This window comes from Cyprinus carpio, chromosome B20 (genome assembly GCF_018340385.1).
Source record: "Cyprinus carpio isolate SPL01 chromosome B20, ASM1834038v1, whole genome shotgun sequence".
In the NCBI taxonomy this organism is placed as follows: domain Eukaryota; kingdom Metazoa; phylum Chordata; class Actinopteri; order Cypriniformes; family Cyprinidae; genus Cyprinus; species Cyprinus carpio.
Genome location: NC_056616.1, coordinates 24,408,244 through 24,431,072, shown reverse-complemented (window position 1 = coordinate 24,431,072; position 22,829 = coordinate 24,408,244). Strand labels below are relative to the sequence as shown.

The 22,829-nt window shown below is 34.3% G+C and overlaps 1 protein-coding gene across 1 annotated transcript in view; it reads right to left on the bottom strand.

The window, feature by feature from the left end:
- arhgap39 (Rho GTPase activating protein 39) overlaps nt 1-22,829 on the bottom strand; it is a 51,365-nt gene that overhangs the window by 8,945 nt on the left and 19,591 nt on the right. Inside the window, 6 exon segments of the mRNA XM_042746377.1 lie at nt 3,170-3,369; nt 5,790-5,863; nt 7,153-7,406; nt 7,408-7,550; nt 9,262-9,426; nt 18,567-19,734. Of these exon segments, the coding sequence (XP_042602311.1) occupies nt 3,170-3,369; nt 5,790-5,863; nt 7,153-7,406; nt 7,408-7,550; nt 9,262-9,426; nt 18,567-19,734 (2,004 nt within the window).

Below are 22,829 nucleotides of genomic sequence, written 5' to 3'. Positions count from 1 at the left end.
GAACATAGAAATAAAAATAAGACAATAAAATGCAAAAATAAAAATAAAACAAGACAATAAAATGCAAGAATTTAGAAATAAAAACAGTAAGAGAAATACAATTTAAAAATAAATAAAAACAGTAAGACAATAAAACTAAAAAAAAAAACGAGACAATAAAATGCAAGTACATAGAAATAAAAAAGACAATAAAATGCAAGAATTTAGAAATAAAAACAGTAAGACAATAAAATGCAAAAATAAAAACAGTAAGACAATAAAACTAAAAACAACAACAGTAAGACAATAAAATGCAAAAATAAAAATAAAACAAGACAATAAAATGCAAGAATTTAGAAATAAAAACAGTAAGAAAAATACAATTAAAAAATAAACAAAAACAGTCAGACAATAAAAATAAAAAAACAAGACAATAAAATGCAAATACATAGAAATAAAAATAAGACAATACAATGCAAGAATTTAGAAATTAAAACAGTAAGAAAAATACAATTAAAAATAAACAAAAACAGTAAGACAATGAAAATAAAAAAATAAAAAACAAGACAATAAAATGCAAGTACATAGAAATAAAAAATAAGACAATAAAATGCAAGCATTTAGAAATTAAAACAGTAAGAAAAATACAATTAAAAATAAACAAAAACAGTAAGACAATAAAAATAAAAAAATAAAAAATAAGACAATAAAATGCAAGAATTTAGAAATAAAAACAGTAAGACAATAAAATGCAAAAATAAAAACAGTAAGACAATAAAACTAAAAACAACCACAGTAAGACAATAAAATGCAAAAATAAAAATAAAACAAGACAATAAAATGCAAGAATTTAGAAATAAAAACAAAGACAATAAAATGCAAAAATAAAAACAGTAAGACAATAAAACTAAAAACAACCACAGTAAGACAATAAAATGCAAAAATAAAAATAAAACAAGACAATAAAATGCAAGAATTTAGAAATAAAAACAGTAAGAAAAATACAATTAAAAATAAACAAAAACAGTCAGACAATAAAAATAAAAAAATAAAAAATAAGACAATAAAATGCAAGAATTTAGAAATAAAAAAAGAAAAAAAAAAAAAAAAAAAAAAAAAAAAAAACAATAAAACAAAAAAAAAAAATAGAAATAAAACAACAAATAAGACAATAAAATACAAACAAAATTGAAATAAAAACAAGAAGATAGAATGTCTATGGACAGCAACTCCACCCACAAGAAGAAAACTAGACACTTTACAGCTCAAATAACACACAATGTTAAATTCACGTAAATGTTTAAACAAAAACACAAGAATCCAGGATCTGTCATAGTAAGTGTTTAGTGTTAAAGACACAACCGGACAGAAGCAGAAGCATCTAGAAATGAAGCTGTGAATAAAGGCAGAATGTGAATGTGTGAGCCGAGCAGCCGCAGATCACCAGGACTGTCCTGATCGGGTTCAAACCAGCAGACTTTGGGCCTTCATCATTACGAGCCGATGAGATGAGCGCTTCACTGATGCAGTTTAGTCCTAACCAACACACTGATTTTAGTTGCTCTCTTTATGAATGACCTGCGTGTGGTAATTCTCTCGGGTTAATTAGGGCTGGAAATTCACAGCAGATTTGAAATGACCATGAACACTGCGGTCATTTTAATGCACAATTAATTTGGAAATTAAATGTCACAGTGTGTCATTCCATTATTTTCACAATTATAAGAGCATTAGGAGATGTTTAATAGCTTCTCTGATTTAAACTTTAGCAGCAAAAATGTTTAGAGTTTGAATCATTTCTGTGAATCGGTTCATTGAGTCTGTTTGAATGAATCAGTTCAAAACTCGCTTGCAACATCATTCAAGAATATTCACTGATTTTTTAATGTTTGTGAGTCTCCTCTGCTCACCAAGGCTGCATTTATTTGATGAATATACAGTAAAAGATGGTAAAATATTATTACAATTTAAAACAGCTGTTTTCTGTGTGAATATCTGTTGAAATGTAATTTATTTCTGTGATTTCAGCATCATTACTCCAGTCTTCAGTGTCACATGATCCGTCAGAAATCATTCTAATATGCCGATTTCTTATTATATGCTATAATAAACGTAATTTAATATTTTTTGTGGAAACTGAATAATAATAATACTTTTCTTTTGTGTACCTACTAAATATTTACAGTTTTTTAAAACTTAATAAGGTGATAAATAAAATAAACTAAAACAGTAAGATAGTGGAATGCAATAAATAAATAAATATGACAATAAATGCAAAAAAAGAATAAAATAAAAAACAGAAATAAAAACAATAAGACAATTAAAACAATAAGACAATGAGATGCAATAAATAAATAAAATAAAAACATTACGACAATAAAATGCAAAAATAGAAATAAAAACAAGACAACAAAATGTATTAAATGCAAATAAATAAATAAATAAATACAAATAATATGAAAATAAAAATAAGAAATAATTCCAAAAATAGAAATAAAAATAATATGGCAATAAATGCAAAAAAAGAAAGAAAAAAATTATGAAATGTATTTTTTCTTGTGTGTGGAAAACATGCCTTTATATGCTAAATCTTTACTCTTTTTTTACTACTTAGATTAAACTATTTAATTTTACTTGAGAACAACACTTATATTATATATAATAAATATAAAATATATATAAATATACTTTTTTTTTATTTATATTTATATTTATATGTGTCCCTGCAGCACAGAAGCAGTCATAAGTAGCACAGGTATATTTGTAGCAATAGACAACAATACATTGTATGAGTCAAAATTATACATTTCTCTTTTATGCCAAAAATCATTAGGATATTAAGAAAAGATCATGTTCCATGAAGATATTTAGTAAATGTTCTACCATAAATATATCAAAACTTAATTTTTGATTAGTAATATGCATTGCTAAGAACTTCATTTGAACAACTTTAAAGATGATTTTCTCAATATTCAGATTTTTTTGCCCCCTCAGATTCCAGATTTTCAAATAGTTGTATCCCAGACAAATATTGTCCTCCTAACAAACCATACATCAATGGAAAGATTATTTATTTAGCTTTCAGATGATGTATCAATCTCAATTTCATTAAAATGACACTGCTTTTGTGCTCCAGGGTCACATATATATATATAAGATGAAAAATGTCTGATGAAGGCCGATGTGTGACCTGAAGATGCCCTCGGTCTGGTCTCCGTTCAGGCTCAGCACTTCCTCTGAGAGACGCGTCTGGACCCACGGCAGCTGCCGGTCAGGATAACGGTCCTTCTGCATCGACATCACTTCCTCCAGAGACGAGCCGAACATGGAGGGCCGGAAGATGGCGTTACGAGCGTGAGCGATCTCCTCGATCGAGGGCTTGTTCAAACCCTGCACACACAGAGAGCAGAGAACAAATCAGAGCTAAGATCATCACAGTGCATGCTGGGATTGCTGAGTCTGCGGACGAGCTCCTAAACATCATCCATTTCAAAATGAGACTTCTCCAGGGATATATGTATGTTACTATGCTGCCAAATGTTTAGCTCATACAAATCAATGAACAATGAACGTCAATGTGCGGCAATCCTATTAAAATTGCAGGGCTAAAATACAGGATTACATTTGGTACTCTTTCACAAACTGTAGATTTTAAATATTTTCAATTCATATTAAAACAATAATAAAATAATACTCATTGCGCTCACATTTTCACTGGTTGCATACATATTAAATATCTTTGAAAATAATATCATCACTGATTTGATTACATTTATTTAGAAAATATTATTTTAAATGCATATTTAAGTTTGCATATAATGTTTTAAAATAATACTGCCAAAATATATATTCTTATAAAAAATTAAAATAATTATAAAACAATTCTTATTACATTCACATTTTCACTGATTGTGTTCATTTTAAATATTATACATTTATATTATACGTTTGAAAATAATATTTTCATTGATTAAATTTATTAGGAAAATATTATTTTAAAAGTAAATACTGTGAAAATAATAATAAATTAATACTGATTATATGCACATTTTAAATATTTTAAATTAATTTATTCAAATTGAAATAATAAAATACTAATTACATTCATATATATATATATATATATATATATATATATATATATATATATATATTTTTTTTTTTTTGGTCATATTATAAGTTTGAAAAATAATATTGTCAAAATAATAATAAATTAATACTGATTATATGCACATTTTAAATATTTTAAATTCATTATATATATATATATATATATATATATCTATAATTCATATATATATATATATATATATATATATCTATATATATATATAGATATATATATATATATATATATATATATATATATAAATTCATATTGTAAGTGTGAAAATAATAATATCAATTATTACATTTATTTAGAAAATTGTATTCTCAAAATAATAGAAGGATATGCTATCCAGTATAATAATGTTTGCTCTACTAATAAATTTGCTGATGAAATCATGTATTATTTATTTGCATAAAGAAAAAAAGAAGAATACTTGGGGAAAAAAATGCATTTAGTTATGTTTTAAAAAAAAACTCAATTTTTGATTTTAGAAAACAATATAGGGAAATAGTCTTAAACAAACAAACAAACAAAAAATCCAGATTCTCTAGATCTGGAAATGACTCAAATCAAATCCCACACTTTTCCAAACTTGGATCCCTGCCTTTTTACCTTTTATGCATGTGTGCTTTGAATGACGCCTATGTAGGCAGCACACTAGGGTTTGGAGCGGAGCCGAGTTTTGAGCGTTATGCACAAACACACATTTATACACAAACCCACAGACTCTCCACAGGACACGTCCACACTAAACACATGCATGTGCTTCACACCGGGATCATCCCGTCACGCGTGTGCGATGATACCCATCATGTCAGAGTGCATATCACCATGTGACTGTCTGTCGTCACGGCGACGTCTCCAGGGCAACAGGAGAATTCCGGAAACTGAATGTTAATTAAAACTGTTAAATAGCAGGATGAACCAGACCCCCACGACACTTCACAGCCAATTAACACACGCAGCGCATTAGAGCACAAACAGACGCTCTGCAAACACTGAGCCATTCATTCAACGCAAAAACAAATCTTTTTTCACAATTTCAGTCTTTTTTAGCTTTTTAATTAAAAAAAAAATCACATTTTATTCAGCGTGTTACACTGCATACCATTTAAAATATTTTAATTCATATGATAAGCTTTCAAATAATGCAAATATTAATAATAATAAATATTTTAATAATAAAAAAATAAAAACAATAAGATAATAATATTATGATATTTGTACGTTTGAAAATAAAATCATCAAATTAATAAAATTACAAATTTTATTAATTTTTAAATGTTTTAAATATATTACATTCATTTAAGTTTTAAAATAATATTTACAATAAAATAATGTTTTCAAAATAATAAAACAATACTGATTACATTACGATCACAACTTCACTAATTGCACACATTTAAATATATAAAAGTTCTAAAATGTCACTGATTACAGGTATTTAGAAAATGTTATTTTCAAATTAAGTTATGAAATATTCTACATACAGATAATATTTACATTTTCACTGACTGTGTTAATTTTAAATGTTTTAAATCCGTATTATAAATAAAATATAAATACAAATATAGCAAATATTTTAAAATAATATTGGCAAAACTTTTAACTTTTAACATTTTTAATTTAAGTGTTATATGCTGATTCTTTGTCATTATTTGTGAAACAGAGTTTGCGCTCTGATGAGGAAGTCACGCACCTTCTTGGCTCCGGTGAGCGCAGCTTTCTGTAGTTTACGGTAACAGTATTTTGCATAGCTGCTAATCGCCACTCCTGCAACACAGAAACACAAGCAGACGTCAAATATAACGCAGATTCAGCTTCAGATATTCAGCATCTTAGGAGTCTAATAATAACTGTCGGGTCAGTGTGGAGCACAGAGCTTCATTTCACTTTGCTGCGTGCTTTAACAGCTGAATGCAAAATGTGTAACCTTAATATTCATTGATTTAAAACTTTCATTCCTTAATAATTCTAATCTTGCTAACCATTGAAAAATATTGCAAATTTGCACACTATTTATCTGCTGTAGGTTCACATCCTATTAAATGTTTGACCATTGCTAATATCACTGGAGTACTTATATTTTAAATATGTTTTTATATTTAATATTTTTCTGAGTTCTGAGTTAAAATATTACTGAACAGCAGCATTATAAATATTTTAAAAAATAATAAACAAAAAATAATTGAAATTTATGGTTAAAATTATTGGAAAAAAAGTTTGTAATTGAGTTAGTTAAGAAAAATAAAATAATTCCTAAAAACAAACACACATACACACACACACACACACACACACACACACACACACACACACACATATATACATACTCACAAACACACACACACACACACACACACACACATATATATATAGCTTCTCAATTATATCTAAATGTATCTAAAATTAAAAATGCAAACAGGAAATATAAAAATGAAATCAAATTCAAAATGTAAACATGAATTAATTAATTAATTAAAAACTGACATTATAATAGTATGCCAGTGATACGAAAATAACATCCACACATTTAAATACTTTAAAATCATATTATAAAATATTCTAAATAAAACATTACTAAACTAACTTTAAAATCCTTTTAAATTAAAACTAAAAACTTCATAAAACTTTAACATAAATCAATATATTTAATATCGTTTATATTTTACAATTTTATATTATTACATTTCATATATTTATTATTTAATATACTAAATTGACATAAAAAAACAAAAGCTCATAAAAATGACAAACACACAACAAAATGTCTACAACTTTAACTCAAAATGAAAACAGAAAATAAAAATAATGAATCCAGTTTAAAATACAAACTAAATAAAATACTAAAATAAAATGCGTATGTTTACTATGTCATTCCTGGAATTGATTTATTTGGATAGTGGCTTCTGTCCAGATTATAAGCTATTAAGTATAACTTCCTTCTTGTTATTTGTGAAAATGAGTAAATCCTGCATCATTTTGTTAGAGCTTGGCTTTTTAATCCCGAGTTCCTGTTCCAGCAGGAGATGCGGGGGTTGTTTCGCAGGGTTTCTGCATACCCTTGGTGTCGTTGAGAGGGTCCATGTGTCTGCAGATGTAGCCCTCCAGATAGTTGTGGAAGCGAGGCGTCGGGGGGAAGAAGGCCAGACAGATGGCCATGAGCTCCCAGCCTCTCTGGAGACTGTCGTAGCGGAAGTTCTCTGTGGTCTGTCGGCAGAGCTGGATGTAGAGCTCGTCCCGCAGGCCCTGGCAGCTCCAGCCCCTCACTGCCACCTCCAGAGCCACGGACAGACTCTCCCCTTCCCCCCCCCTCTCCCACATATATCTCTACAAGATTTAAAAGATCCACACCCCCTCCCCTCACCACCCTCTCCGTCGTCATGATCATGGGCTTCTTGATGGGCTCGCTGCTCCACGCCAGCATGTTGGCGATGGACACTTTCCTCCTGAACAGACCCTGGAAGACAGGAGCAACTTTGTTGTCATTAATATTTTTAATTCGTTTTTAATTTGTATATTTTCCATTTTAATTTTAGTTTTAGTAATTTATATTTTTACATATTTATTTTTATAATTTAAATTTTAGTCATTTTATTGTGTTTTTGTCATTTTTATTAGTTTTTATTAATATTTAGAATTCATTTTTATTTTTATATTTAAATTTTACTTTTAAGTTTGTTTTTTGTCATTTTTATCAGTTATTATTTTTTATTAGATTTTATTTGTATATTTTACATTTTAATTTTAGATTTAGTCACTTATATTTGTATATTTTTACATTTTATTTTATATTTATTTTTATTTTTTTAATTTTAGTTTTAGTCATTTTATTGTGTTTTTGTAATTTTTATTAGTTTTTATTAATATTTCGAATTAATTTTTATTTTTATATTTAACATTTTAATTTTACTTTTAAATTTGTTTTATTTTGTCATTTTTATTACTTATAATTTTTAATTCATTTTTATTTGTATATTTTACATTTTAATTTTACATTTGGTAATTTATATTTTTACATTTTATTTTATATTTATTTTTATATTTTTAATGTTAGTTTTAGTCATTTTATTGTTTTTGTAATTTTTATTAATATTTAGAATTCATTTTCATTTTTATATTTTACATTTTAATTTTACTTGTTTGTTTTATTTTGTAATTTGTATTAGTTATTATTCTTTTTTAAATTCATTTTTAATTATAGTTTACATTTTAATTTTAGATTTATTAATCCTGTTTTTTGTTTTTCGTAATGTTTATTAGTTAATTTATTTAACAATATTTTGAATTAGCGTTTATTTTTTATATTTTCACGTATAATTATTTTTTACATTTTTAGTTGTAGTAATTGTGTGCTTTTGTATCTTTTATTAGTTGTTATAAACAATTTGAATTATATTTATACTTAAATTTTTCATTTTAATTTCAGTTTTAGTAATTTTGTAGTGTTTTTTTATTAACTTTTTAAATATGTTTTTACAATTTTAATTTATTTATTTTAGTACTAAAAATAATTTGTAATAAAAAAATTTTTTTTACATTTTATATATTATTTATTCCTTTTCAAGTTCCATTTTCCATATTCCATTTTAAGTAATTATTTTTTAAGTTTCAAGTTTAACCAAGATTACTTTTCCAGTGTCACATTTAAACCCTGCACAGAATCACATATGAAATATCAAAATATTATAAAAATATATATTTTTTTAAAGTTTGAATATTTGATATTGTGAGAAATATATATATATTTTCCATGTCAATTTTAGTTCTAGTGTTTGATGTATTTATTAATTTGTTATTATTTAGTTTTTAGCTTTATTCATATTTTGAGTTAGTTTTTATTTTTATATTTTCTAAAGCAATTTTAGTAATTTTGTTGTGCGTTATTAGTTTTTATTAATATTTTGAAATAGTCTTTAATTTTATATTTTTTAAATGTTCATACAGTTTTTATTCATTTTTATCTTGTAATGTAAATCAATAAGATCCATAACAGTATAGCAGATAAAATGAAATAAATATTAGTCGTCACTCTATATCTTCAATAATGTCTTAGAAAGATGATCAAAACATATAATGCAATGCAATCCAATGATGATTGAGACCTTAGATATTAAGGAATCACATAAGAGACAGTAGGTTTCTAGGGTTTAATGGGTGTTTTGGTGCACCTGCGTGTGCTTGTTGAAGTGTTTGGACGCCCAGTTCTCGATGTCCGTCTCGGAGGATGGTTTGCGGAGCGTGAATTCTGGGAAGACACCGCAGCTCGCGCTGGGCATCATGTTGCGAGCGTTTCGACTGGCCTCGAACTGAGAACACGCTCCGAGATCCTCCGACTGAAAGAAAGAAAACACTGTGTGTTGATGCTGAAGAGCGGCATTGAGGGCAGAGGAAGCACAGATATTAAAGCCGTCTCAGCCGCAGGAGCGGGTCAAGAGGAGGCCGAGAGGAAATGAGTCAAGCTCCAAAATAATGAGAACAACAGCAGGACTGCAGAAATACCTCCTTCAGGCAATTATACAATTACACAGTTTGACATGATTCAAGCACTTTCCTCTCGTGGCCTCAGTAACATCAGCTGTTACCAAACGCGTCATGCAAAGTTAACTCACAATATATTAATAACATGGACCTGAGAAATTTGTACAATTTCTACAATTTCTGAAGAAGGGGAAAAATACAAATATAAATATTTATGTATTTATCTATTGGATGATGCTTTTTATTTTTAACTTGCAAACATTACTTTAAATAGCTTCTTGTAATTTTTTATTTTGTTTTTTTTTTGTAGTAAACGAAAAAAATAAAAAAAACAAAGATCATGTCGTTTTTTAAACATAAATATTAAAAGTAGCAATAAAAAGAACTTTAAAATCCTCCCAGAATGCCTCAGCAACTGCATTGAAACGATCTAAAGCATACTCAGAAAAACCTTAGCAAATGCACAGCAACGTTCTAAAGAAAGCATGCTCGGAACACCCTTAGCAACTGCATGGCATAGCTGACTCCTAACCCTAAGGTTGTGGGTTCGAGTCTCGGGCCGGTAATACCACGACTGAGGTGCCCTTGAGCAAGGCACCGAACCCCCAACTGCTCCCCAGGCACCGCAGCATAAATGGCTGCCCACTGCTCCGGGTGTGTGTTCACAGCACTATTACATTCACTGCAGACAGCCTCGCACTTTGGAAGCGTGGAGTGGAGCTCTGCCCCCTGCATCGCGGGTCACCATACTTGGCTGTATGTCACATCACTATCACTATCACTATCACTATGTTCTAAAACATACTCAAAACACCCTTAGCAACTGCATAGCAATGTTCTGAAACATACTCAGAGCAACTTAGCAACTGCATAGCAACACGCTAAAAACTGTCTAAAATGCCCAAGCAACCATTTTTGAACTGGAGTACACAGACGAAGAACTAACCGGGCGTGACCTTTCCAACGTGATTACGTAATGTGAAGTGTCGCATCGCCAGTGTTGGGAGTAACGCATTACAAACGTAAAAATATTACAGTAATATACTACTTTTTGCTGTAATTGCAGTAAAATAACACATTAGTAATAAAATGTGGGTAATATTATTACTCGTTACAATCTCGGTAATGCATGTTGCAACAACATAATTTAAGTTAAAATTAAGTGGTGAATTTACCAACATTGCAGAACAGCACCAGAGAAAACATTCTGTGGGTAAAATAGTCCGTCTGTTTCCTGCTGCTGGAATTCATCGGTTGAGATAACTGCAGAGACGGATTCTACCTTTTTGAGATGGACACACTCCCGTTATTTATAGTTCATCAGAGAAAAGTCATGTGCAATCTATGTGTGACACCAAACTCTCAACATCGAGAAATAGCACAAGTAACTGAAGAAACACCTGGACTGGTGCCACTAACAAGATCCGATACGAGAAAGAATGCGGCGGATGAGCAACAGAAATTAAGTTCAACTAAAAATAACAAAAAGTTTTCTTTTTTATTTATTTATTTTTTTTTAAATCAAGGTCTATATATAAAATTAATGGCATATTCTTTTAGTCTAGCTTAAAATTAATTCGTTTTGGGTTGTTTAGCAAATTATATTTTTTATAATTTTTACTACAGTAGCAGACCTACCATATCACCCTCTGCTGGATGTATAATGAGCGGCAATAAACTACATTTTAGCATTTAAAATTTCTGTGGATATTTTGGTGAAAGTAACTTAAAAGTAGTGTAACATTACAATTCAGAGACAGCAATATTGTAATGTAACTAATTACTTTCAAAAGACAGTAACTAGTAATATATAATGCATTACATTTTGGAAGTAACTTGCACAACACTGCACATCACAGAGCTAGTGCAAGACGAGCAATTGTGCTTAAAAAGTATATACTTTTACAGTATATCATTTTTTTAGAAAATGACAGATGGTTGTGCTAGATCAGACCCTCCTCGGCTGGGATCATGTAGAGCCCTTTGAAGCTGCACTGAAACTGCAATTTGGACCTTCAACACCTTGATCCCCATTGAAATCCACTATATGGAGAAAAATCCCGGAATGTTTTCCTCAAAAACCTTAATTTCTTTGCGACTGAAGTAAGAAAGACATTAACAACTTAAATGACAGGGGCGTGAGTAAATTATTAGGAAATTTTATTCTGGAAGTGAACTAATCCTTTAACTGTCCTAAAACAAGCTTGAATTGCTTTATGCAAAATATGATTTTGATGTTTGGTGTGGAATGTGGTGATGTCAGGCGTGCGTGTTGGTGATGTGAGTGTGATGCCTTACATAAGCGTGAGCACTCTTTAAACTGCACATGCTGAAATATTGATGTGGAACAGAAGGGCGTGTCTGTGTGTGTGTGTGTGTGTGTGTGTGTGTGTGTGTGTGTGTGTGTGTGTCTGTGTGTGATCTGCTAGAAACACTGCAAATGGAGAAACATCACATACACCAACAAACCTGCCCTGAATAGTCAGCAGCTGCAGTTGCTAGGGCATTCGGCCATTTGTTTTTAGAGCATTGCTATGCAGTTGCTAGGGGATTCTGACAGGCTTTTAGAGCGTTGTTATGGTGTTCTGGGCGGTTTTTAAAGGCGTTGCTATGCAGTTGCTAGGGGATACTGACAGGTTTTTAGAGCGTTGTTATGGTGTTCTGGGCGGTTTTTAAAAATCGTTGCTATGCATTTGCTAGGGGATACTGACAGGTTTTTAGAGCGTTGTTATGGTGTTCTGGGCGGTTTTTAAAGCGTTGCTATGCAGTTGCTAGGGGATACTGACAGGTTTTTAGAGGCGTTGTTATGGTGTTCTGGGCGGTTTTTTAAAGCGTTGCTATGCAGTTGCTAGGGGATACTGACAGGTTTTGCTAGAGGGTTGTACTGGTGTTCTGGGCGGTTTTTAAAGCGTTGCTTATGCAGTTCTAGGGGATACTGACAGGTTTTTAGAGCGTTGTTAGGTTTGGGTTTCTGGGCGGTTTTTAAAGCGTTGCTATGCAGTTGCTAGGGGATACTGAACAGGTTTTTAGAGCGTTGTTATGGTGTTTGGGGGCGGTTTTTTAAAGCGTTGCTATGCAGTTGCTAGGGGATACTGACAGGTTTTTTAGAGCGTTGTTATGGTGTGTTCTGGGTGGTTTTTAAAGCGTTGCTATACAGTTGCTGGGGATACTGACAGGTTTTTAAAGCGTTGCTATGCAGTTGCTGGGGATACTGACAGGTTTTTAAACCGTTGCTGTGCAGTTGCTAGGGGATACTGACAGGTTTTTAGAGCGTTGTTATGGTGTTCTGGGTGGTTTTTAAACCGTTGCTGTGCAGTTGCTAGGGGATTCTCACAGGTTTTTAGAGCATTGTTATGGTGTTCTGGGTGGTTTTTAAAGCGTTGCTATGCAGTTGCTGGGGATACTGACAGGTTTTTAAAGCGTTGCTATGCAGTTGCTGGGGCATTCGGCCATTTGTTTTTAGAGCATTGCTATGCAGTTGCTAGGATATTCTCACAGGCTTTTAGAGCGTTGTTATGGTGTTCTGGGTGGTTTTTAAAGCGTTACTATGCAGTTGCTAGGGCATTCGGCCATTTGTTTTTAGAGCATTGCTATGCAGTTGCTAGGGGATTCTGACAGGCTTTTAGAGCGTTGTTATGGTGTTCTGGGCGGTTTTTAAAGCGTTGCTATGCAGTTGCTAGGGGATACTGACAGGTTTTTAGAGCGTTGTTATGGTGTTCTGGGCGGGTTTTTTTTTAAAGCGTTGCTATGCAGTTGCTAGGGGATACTGGACAGGTTTTTAGAGCGTTGTTATGGTGTTCTGGGCGGGTTTTTAAAGCGTTGCTATGCAGTTGCTAGGGGATACTGACAGGTTTTTAGAGCGTTGTTATGGTGTTTCTGGGCGGTTTTTTAAAGCGTTTGCTATGCAGTTGCTAGGGGATACTGACAGGTTTTTAGAGCGTTGTTATGGTGTTCTGGGTGGTTTTTAAAGCGTTACTATGCAGTTGCTATGGGATACTGACAGGTTTTTAGAGCATTGTTATGGTGTTCTGGGCGGTTTTTAAAGCGTTGCTATGCAGTTGCTAGGGGATACTGACAGGTTTTTAGAGCATTGTTATGGTGTTCTGGGGGGGTTTTTAAAAGCGTTGCTATACAGTTGCTGGGGATACTGACAGGTTTTTAAAGCGTTGCTATGCAGTTGCCTGGGATACTTACAAATTTTTTAAACCGTTGCTGTGCAGTTGCTAGGGGATTCTCACAGGTTTTTAGAGCGTTGTTATGGTGTTCTGGGTGGTTTTTAAAGCGTTGCTATACAGTTGCTGGGGATACTGACAGGTTTTTAAAGCGTTGCTATGCAGTTGCTGGGGCATTCGGCCATTTGTTTTTAGAGCATTGCTATGCAGTTGCTAGGATATTCTCACAGGCTTTTAGAGCGTTGTTATGGTGTTCTGGGCGGTTTTTAAAGCGTTACTATGCAGTTGCTAGGGCATTCGGCCATTTGTTTTTAGAGCATTTGCTATGCAGTTGCTAGGGGATTTCTGACAGGCTTTTAGAGCGTTTGTTATGGTGTTCTGGGCGGTTTTTAAAGCGTTGCTATGCATGCAGTTGCTAGGGGATACTGACAGGTTTTTAGAGCGTTGTTATGGTGTTCTGGGCGGTTTTTAAAGCGTTGCTATGCAGTTGCTAGGGGATACTGACAGGTTTTTAGAGCATTGTTATGGTGTTCTGGGTGGTTTTTAAAGCGTTGCTATGCAGTTGCTAGGGGATACTGACAGGTTTTTAGAGCGTTGTTATGGTGTTCTGGGCGGTTTTTTAAAGCGTTGCTATGCAATTGCTAGGGGATACTGACAGGTTTTTTAGAGCGTTGTTTATGGTGTTTGGGGCGGTTTTTAAAGCGTTGCTATGCAGTTGCTAGGGGATACTGACAGGTTTTTAGAGCGTTGTTATGGTGTTCTGGGCGGTTTTTAAAGCGTTGCTATGCAGTTGCTAGGGGATACTGACAGGTTTTTAGAGCGTTGTTATGGTGTTCTGGGTGGTTTTTAAAGCGTTGCTATACAGTTGCTGGGGATACTGACAGGTTTTTAAAGCGTTGCTATGCAGTTGCTGGGGATACTGACAGGTTTTTAAACCGTTGCTGTGCAGTTGCTAGGGGATTCTCACAGGTTTTTAGAGCATTGTTATGGTGTTCTGGGCGGTTTTTATTCTTTTTTAAAGCGTTGCTATGCAATTGCTAGGGGATACTGACAGGTTTTTAGAGCGTTGTTATGGTGTTCTGGGTGGTTTTTAAAAGCGTTACTATGCAGTTGCTATGGGATACTGACAGGTTTTGCTTTTTAGAGCATTGTTATGGTGTTCTGGGTGGTTTTTAAAGCGTTGCTATGCAGTTGCTAGGGGATACTGACAGGTTTTAAAGCGTTTGCTATGCAGTTGCTGGGGCATTCGGCCATTTGTTTTTAGAGCATTGCTATGCAGTTGCTTAGGGTATTCTCACAGGCTTTTTAGAGCGGTTGTTATGGTGTTCTGGGTGGTTTTTAAAGCGTTACTATGCAGTTGCTATGGGATTCTGACAGGTTTTTAGAGCGTTGTTATGGTATTCTGGGCGGTTTTTAAAGCGTTGCTATGCAGTTGCTAGGGGATACTGACAGGTTTTTAGAGCGGTTGTTATGGTGTTCTGGGTGGTTTTTTAAAGCGTTTTACTATGCAGTTGCTATGGGATACTGACAGGTTTTTAGAGCATTGTTATGGTGTTCTGGGCGGTTTTTTTTTGTTTTAAAGCGTTGCTATGCAGTTGCTAGGGGATACTGACAGGTTTTTAGAGCGTTGTTATGGTGTTCTGGGTGGTTTTTAAAGCGTTACTATGCAGTTGCTAGGGGATACTGACAGGTTTTTAGAGCGTTGTTATGGTGTTCTGGGTGGTTTTTAAAGCGTTGCTATGCAGTTGCTAGGGGATACTGACAGGTTTTTAGAGCGTTGTTATGGTGTTCTGGGTGGTTTTTAAAGCGTTGCTATGCAGTTGCTAGGGGATACTGACAGGTTTTTAAAGTGTTGCTATGCAGTTGCTGGGGCATTCGGCCATTTGTTTTTAGAGCATTGCTATGCAGTTGCTAGGGTATTCTCACAGGCTTTTAGAGCGTTGTTATGGTTGTTTCTGGGTGTTTTTTGGTTTTTAAAGCGTTGCTATGCAGTTGCTAGGGTATTCTCACAGGCTTTTAGAGCGTTGTTATGGTGTTCTGGGTGGTTTTTAAAGCGTTACTATGCAGTTGCTATGGGATTCTGACAGGTTTTTAGAGCGTTGTTATGGTATTCTGGGTGGTTTTTTTTCTAAAGCGTTGCCTATGCAGTTTGCTAGGGGATAACTGACAGGTTTTTAGAGCATTGTTATGGTGTTTCTGGGTGGTTTTTTAAAGCGTTGCTATGCAGTTGCTAGGGGATACTGACAGGTTTTTAGAGCGTTGTTATGGTGTTCTGGGTGGTTTTTAAAGCGTTGCTATGCAGTTACTAGGGTGTTCTGGGCAGTTTTTAGAGCATTGCTATGCAGTTGCTAGGGGATCCTGACAGGTTTTTAAAGTGCTGCTATGCAGTTGCTAGGGTGTTAATTTAATTTTAATTTAATTTTAATTTAATTTTAATTTTAATTTTAATTTTAATTTTAATTTTAATTTTAGTTTAATTTTAATTTAATTTTAATTTAATTTTAATTTAATTTTAATTTCTGGGAGGTTTTTAGATCATTGCTATGCAGTTGCTAGGGGATTCTGACAGGTTTTTAAAGTGCTGCTATGCAGTTGCTAGGGTGTTAATTTAATTTTAATTTAATTTTAATTTAATTTTAATTTAATTTTAATTTAATTTTAATTTAATTTTAATTTAATTTTAATTTAATTTTAATTTAATTTTAATTTAATTTTAATTTAATTTTAATTTCTGGGAGGTTTTTAGATCATTGCTATGCAGTTGCTAGGGGATTAAAACGCTGCTATTTAGAACGTTGTTATGGTGTTCTGGGTGGTTTTTAAAGCGTTGCTATGCAGTTGCTAGGGGATTCTCACAGGTTTTTAGAGCATTGTTATGGTGTTCTGGGTGGTTTTTAAAGCGTTGCTATGCAGTTGCTAGGGGATTCTGACAGGTTTTTTAGAGCGTTGTTATGGTGTTCTGGGCGGTTTTTAAAGCGTTGCTATGCAGTTGCTAGGGGATTCTGACAGGTTTTTAGAGCGTTGTTATGGTGTTCTGGGCGGTTTTTAAAGCGTTGCTATGCAGTTGCTAGGGGATTCTGACAGGTTTTTAGAACGTTGTTATGGTGTTCTGGGTGGTTTTTAAAGCGTTGCTATGCAGTTGCTGGGGGATTGTGACAGATTTTCAGAGTGTTGCTATGCAGTTGCTAGGCTAAACTGGGTGATTTTAGAGCATCAGTTGCTAGAGTGTTCTTTAAAGTTTTGCTATGCAGTTGCTAGAGTGTTCTAAGAGGTTTTTAGAGTGTTGCTATGCAGTTGCTAGGGTGTTATGGGAGGTTTGTGTGCCTGTTCCTGCTGAAGCTGCTGTCTGCCTCCTTTACTATCAGCAAATAGAGCAGAACATTAAAAATCCTCCAAGGAAACTCTCACACAGTTTAGCTCGGCTCAGCCCAGTATCTCCAGAACAAAGATATCAGTGGTTGGGTAACAGGCGTCTGAGGGTCAGCTGGCCCAATTAACCTCACTGGCAGCGCTTAAGCGGCAGGTCAGGCCTGATTCAGAACAGCTAAACGCTCATTATAGTGGGCTGAAAGAGTTCAGCTCATCGGAGGATTCCAGCTCATTCATGACCTCAGTGCCAATATGTCCAAAAACACTTTCTACTGCGCCGCTGAAACTGACATCACACAATCTGAGTTCATTGCTGTTAATGAAACAGTGTCTAATGTCTAATAAAGCCTCAGTTTCTTTAAATGCATTCCTCTGATTTTTGATTGTATCTTACATTCATAATGTTCTATTCCACTCTAATCACAATTTCCTTCATTAAAACAGTGATTCTCAGTGCTTTACGTGTTTCCATTTGAACCCTTTTTAGCTTGAAACACCCCTGAGATTTAAAGTTCATATTTAAATCTCATGTTCATAGTTCTCTGATGTTGGTCAATGGTCATGTGACATGAAGGTAAACAATCCGATATTTCATAATTTTTAGCACAAGTGTATTGAGAGTGTTGCTATACAGTTGCTAGGACATTCTATAATGTTTATAAAGCATTGCCATGCTATTTCTAGGTCATTCTGGGCATTTTTATGGTGTTGCTATGCTAGAGCTTGAGCATTGTTAGAGCATTGTGGTAGGTTTAATAGCATGTTGCTATGCAGTTGCTAAGGCTTTTTTGGTGTTTTTGAGTGTTGCTATGCAGTTGCTAGACCTTTCTGAGCGGTTTTTAAAGTGTTGCTATGCAATAGCTAGGCTGCTTTACTGTTTCACACCAAAAGAGTCCAGCACCTCTAAATTTTATATCTCCTGGTTTTTAGACCGTTGCTAAGTAGTTGCTAGGGGGTTCTTGAAGTTTTTAATTCATAGCTATGCATCCTACAGTGCACGCCTGTGGGATCTTCAGCTGGTTTTATGGTCCAGAAGAACAGTGCATTTAATTACTTAGTAAAGTAACAATGTAGCTCTCCCTAACAAGACATGAATTTAGGACTCGCCCACGAGACGACTGAACTAAAGTATCCATATTGAAAGTTGTTGCCCATTCTCAATGGTAAAAAGTTGCCCCATGTATCATTAGCCTAATACTAGAGGTTGGAAAGTTAGAGGATTAACCTGAAGTAGTAACTAAATAAAAATAAAATGTTATACTTGACACACAAAAAACAAAAAAAAAATTCACAGAATATCACAACACAAAAAAAAAATGGCAATCAGGACTGTAATGTATCCCAGGTATCGTAATAATCTGGTAGTGACCTCCAATCCGCTGCAGTGACATAAATATGGGAATCTCTGCAATGTTTTGAGTTTCTGATGCAACGCGCATGTCGTTGTGCATTACCTGCGAGGGATGGAGGTAAGGTTCAGGTGATGCCAGGTTAGTTTGCACCGACAGACTCTTTTCTAGCAGCGTCTGAGGAAATGCCAGTCTGTCCAGGGTGGCGCGCTTCCAGTGTCTTTCCTGTAGCGCAAGAGCCTCGTCTTCGCTGAACGCCCGCACCACCGGACCAGGCAGTGGCAGGGGCATCGCCCCGTCGCTTTCATACCCGTCTTTCGCTCCCTGGTCAGAAGACACGCCCCCTCGCTGATGTATCATCTGCTGAGCCTCCCATGCCAACCGGGCTTGAGTGATCATGGCCCCGAGTCCGGACCCCATGCCGTCGCCCTCTCCTCCCGGCAAAGACGGCTTCCGGTTCTTACGTTTCCGATTGCCACCGTTGAGATCGTGGCTGTGCTGTAGGGTAAAGGAGCCGCCATAAGAAAATCCGGCTGACACCGCCAACTAAACTTATAACCCCCCGTAGCTCAGCAGACGCTCGGTTGTCCTAAACCGAGGGGAGGAGCCAGACTGCTCGACATAAACTAGCTGCTTTACATATTCCCGCCCAGCAGGGCTATACTCCCGCCCACTAGAGTTATAATCCCGCCCACCAGAGTGGTAGTCCCTCATGCCTGAGCTATAATCCCGCCCACTGGAGTTGTAGTCCCGCCCACTCGAGTTATAGTCTCGATCGCCCTGGTTGGGCGTCTTCTCGGGGGTGGAGCTCCGCTGTCTTGTCAACACCAGTTGACCGTAAGGAGACGGGCTTTGCTTGGGAGAGTGGTAAAGACCTGGTTTTCGCGCCGGAGACCTGTCGGAGCAAAAAAAGGCCTGGTCGCAGTGCATGGCAGTGGGCGGTTCATCATAAATAGGTTGGGACTGGTATTCCGAGGGCGGTTCCTCGTACAAAGGAGGCTCGTAAGCATAGCGGGGGGACGATGGCTGGGAATCGCCCGAGCAGCGCCGCTGAGTGCCGCCCAAGTCCACTCTCTTTAGAAACGGAGACTGCGACGGCGGGCGGTCGGGCAGAGAAAGGGGCGTGGCTTCAAGGTCGGAAGGAGCGTTGCTGGACGAGCATCTGGAGCGTGGGGAAGAACTGGAGTATCCGTTTCCCTGCGTCAGAAAACTGGCTTCTCGATCTGACACTTTGATGAGCATCCGCTCTCTGGTGCCAGTGCCCCATCTGAACCTACACGAAAGAAAACAAGGACATTTTTTAGCTAAAATAAAATAGTAACAAATGTCTAAATAAATAATTTTAATAAGAAAATTATACAATTTTTTTTTACTATTTATTAAAGGAGTAATGCAATGAAAAGTTAAATATATATGAACATATATAAACATTAATATTTACTTTTTTTTGTTGTTTTATTTTACTCAGTTTTTTTATTTTAACTTGGTGATATTCATGTTTCATTCCTCTTTAATAAATAGTTAAGATTATAATTAAGACTATTTAATTATAAATTAGATTTTCTTTACTGTTTATTAAACGGACATCTGTATCATTAAAAGTAAAACAAAACAAAATAAAAAAAACAAACATCTATTTTTAATTAAACAAAAATCATCTTATTTCATTTTACTATTTACAATAAATCTTCTTGAATATGTAGTAGTAATTAAATGTTTATTAAAAGGGCCATATCATGAAAATATAAATAATATAAATATATGCCATCCTATTTTGCTCTGTAGACATTTTTTAACCTTCACATCTCAAACTTCATTTTCCAGTGCAAAAAGTCAAGTTCGTTCTGAAATTATCACAAACCATTTTACTTCTTAAATGTGATGAATTTCCAAGAATTACCAAATATTCACTGAGGGGAAAAAAAGGACTGATTGTTTGTTCAAATCACTAACATTAACTATAGCAATAATAAAAGTGAAGCTTGACTTCAAATCGAGCACCACTAAAAATCTCAGTCATTCAAGCCTTTCAAAGGCAATTTTAAAAGATCTGAATCTAAGAGTTCTGTGAGTTTAAAGAGCACAGAAAAGGCCTCAAGAAAAGAAGTGTGTAAAATCAATTCAGCACTTGGCCACCACGGCCCTCTGAAGGCTCCCCATGACCAGACTGGATTACACAGCCAAGTGTGTGTGTGTGTGTGTGAGTGTGTGTGTGTGCTCACTTCTTTAGTAGCCGGATTAAAACTCTGAACACAAGAAACTTATCTCTCACTCCTTCTCTCTCTCGAGCAAGAGACCCACTACAAAGTGAGCAGTGTTTTCCTCTGGATATTAATTATTCATGGATATCCGACCTTCAAATCAATTTACACATTCTATGCCTCTCTCTTCTTTCATTCCCTCCTCCTCCTCCTCTGTCACACAAAATCATTTCACGACCCTCCCTTCCTCATCCCCGCGCTCCTCATGGGATGAAACTATTTAAGTGCGACTCCATTGGAATATTAAATCTGAAAAACAGCTTGAAGCGCCTGTTTTCTTCACTTTTATTCCATTCATTTTTTAATGCACACGGAAAATCGTACATATCTCTCACTATTAAGCGTCAAGCCATTCGTCATTAACCGTACAAACGTCTTCCGACCGCCCATTTTTCTCAGGTTTCCGGAAAGATTTTAGCAATTAAAAGCAAAATCACACCGAGTTTGTGGCTTTTATGTAAGCATAATGCATTGTTTAATAACCTCAGAACTTATAGTAGGTCTGTCTGGAAAGCTTATACTGTTATTGCAAAAAAAAAAAACTACTTCTCTATGGACAAAAACATTATTTTCTTACACACTATAATTCTATTTATGCTATTTTTGCAGTATACAGTAAGTATTCTATGTACAGTATATTGGTTTTCTGTATGCATGGAATAGAGTGCAACAGTCAGGAAATTGCATTTGATGCAAAAAATAAATAAATAAATAAATAAATAAATAAAAGATTTTCTTAATCAGTATTTTTGTCTTGTTTTCTAGTACAAATATATAAATATTCCTAAATCAAGATTTAGACATAAGACTTTAGCTATTACATCTTATTTTCCGAAAAATGTATCAAAATTAAATGAGTTTTTGCTTAAAACAAGAAAAAGTATCTGTCAATGAGGCAAGAAAAATAAACTCAAAAGGAAAACAGTTTGTCTTGTTTTAAGCAAAAACTCAATTTTGGTAAATTTTTTTCAGAAAAAAAAAACAAGTAATTTTGCTTCTCATTATATATATATACAGTATATATATATATATATATATATATATATATAAAATTTTTCTTTTGCAAAAAAAAAAAACATTCTGTTTTTTTTTTTTTTTTTTTTTGTAGTGTTCATACTATGTACTGCAAAAATAGCACGAATAGTATTGTAGTGTGCACATATATTATTGAAGTCTCAACAGGAAGCTAATTATTTCTGGTCCAGTCAAGCTTTCAAAACCCCTTACAGCGATAATCTTATGAAACAAATAAAAACAAGAGCGTCTGGAGAGCGGCTGTAAGGAGGAAGCTCGCTCAGACGGTCAAACTAAATGAAATCTGACCTCCGCCAGTGTCGTCTGGGTCTCAGATTGAAACCAAAAGGGATTCTGGGATGTTTTCCGTGTCAGTTCCTCCAGGGCTCGACAGTGCGAGCATTTCACTAGCGTTTAACACAAAAAATAGATGTGTGCGAACTGTAAAATGTATTTAGGAGCATGTCTGCGAATCAAAAAGACTCAGTGAGTTCTTAAAAAGTCTTAGATATCATAAATGCTATAACAAATGTCTTAATTATCAGTTGAAGAAGTCTTAAATTTAGGGATGGATAAAGAGGAATTGTGATACTGCCTGATGTGATTATTATATGTCAAAAAGCGCTGATCTCATTAAATAAAAGCTATCAATCAGATCCAGCAATAGAGAAGTATAGACATTTCAAAATAAGAGTCCCAGTGTATTTCGGGCTTCTTTATTGTAAAAAGTCCTGCATTATGGAATTTTTTTTTTCCCCTTGGTTATTATTGGTATTTTGGTTAAACTTTATATATGGGTACAGTACATTATCAAAATGAGAGTTGAAACAATTGATAAAAGCATCACAATAATCCACACCGCTCCAGGCCATCATCTTGAGAAGACAAAAGCTGCATGTTTGTAAGAAACAAATCCATCATTAAGAGATTTTAACATTGAACCAAAAAGTGCATCTGCTGTCGTCTCTCACATCAAAATCCAGCCACATGCTGGATTTGTTTCAGCTTTTGTCTTCTCCAGATGTGAACTGATGGACTGGAGTGCTGTGGATTACTTGTGGATTATTGTGATGTTTTTATCAGCTGTTTGGAC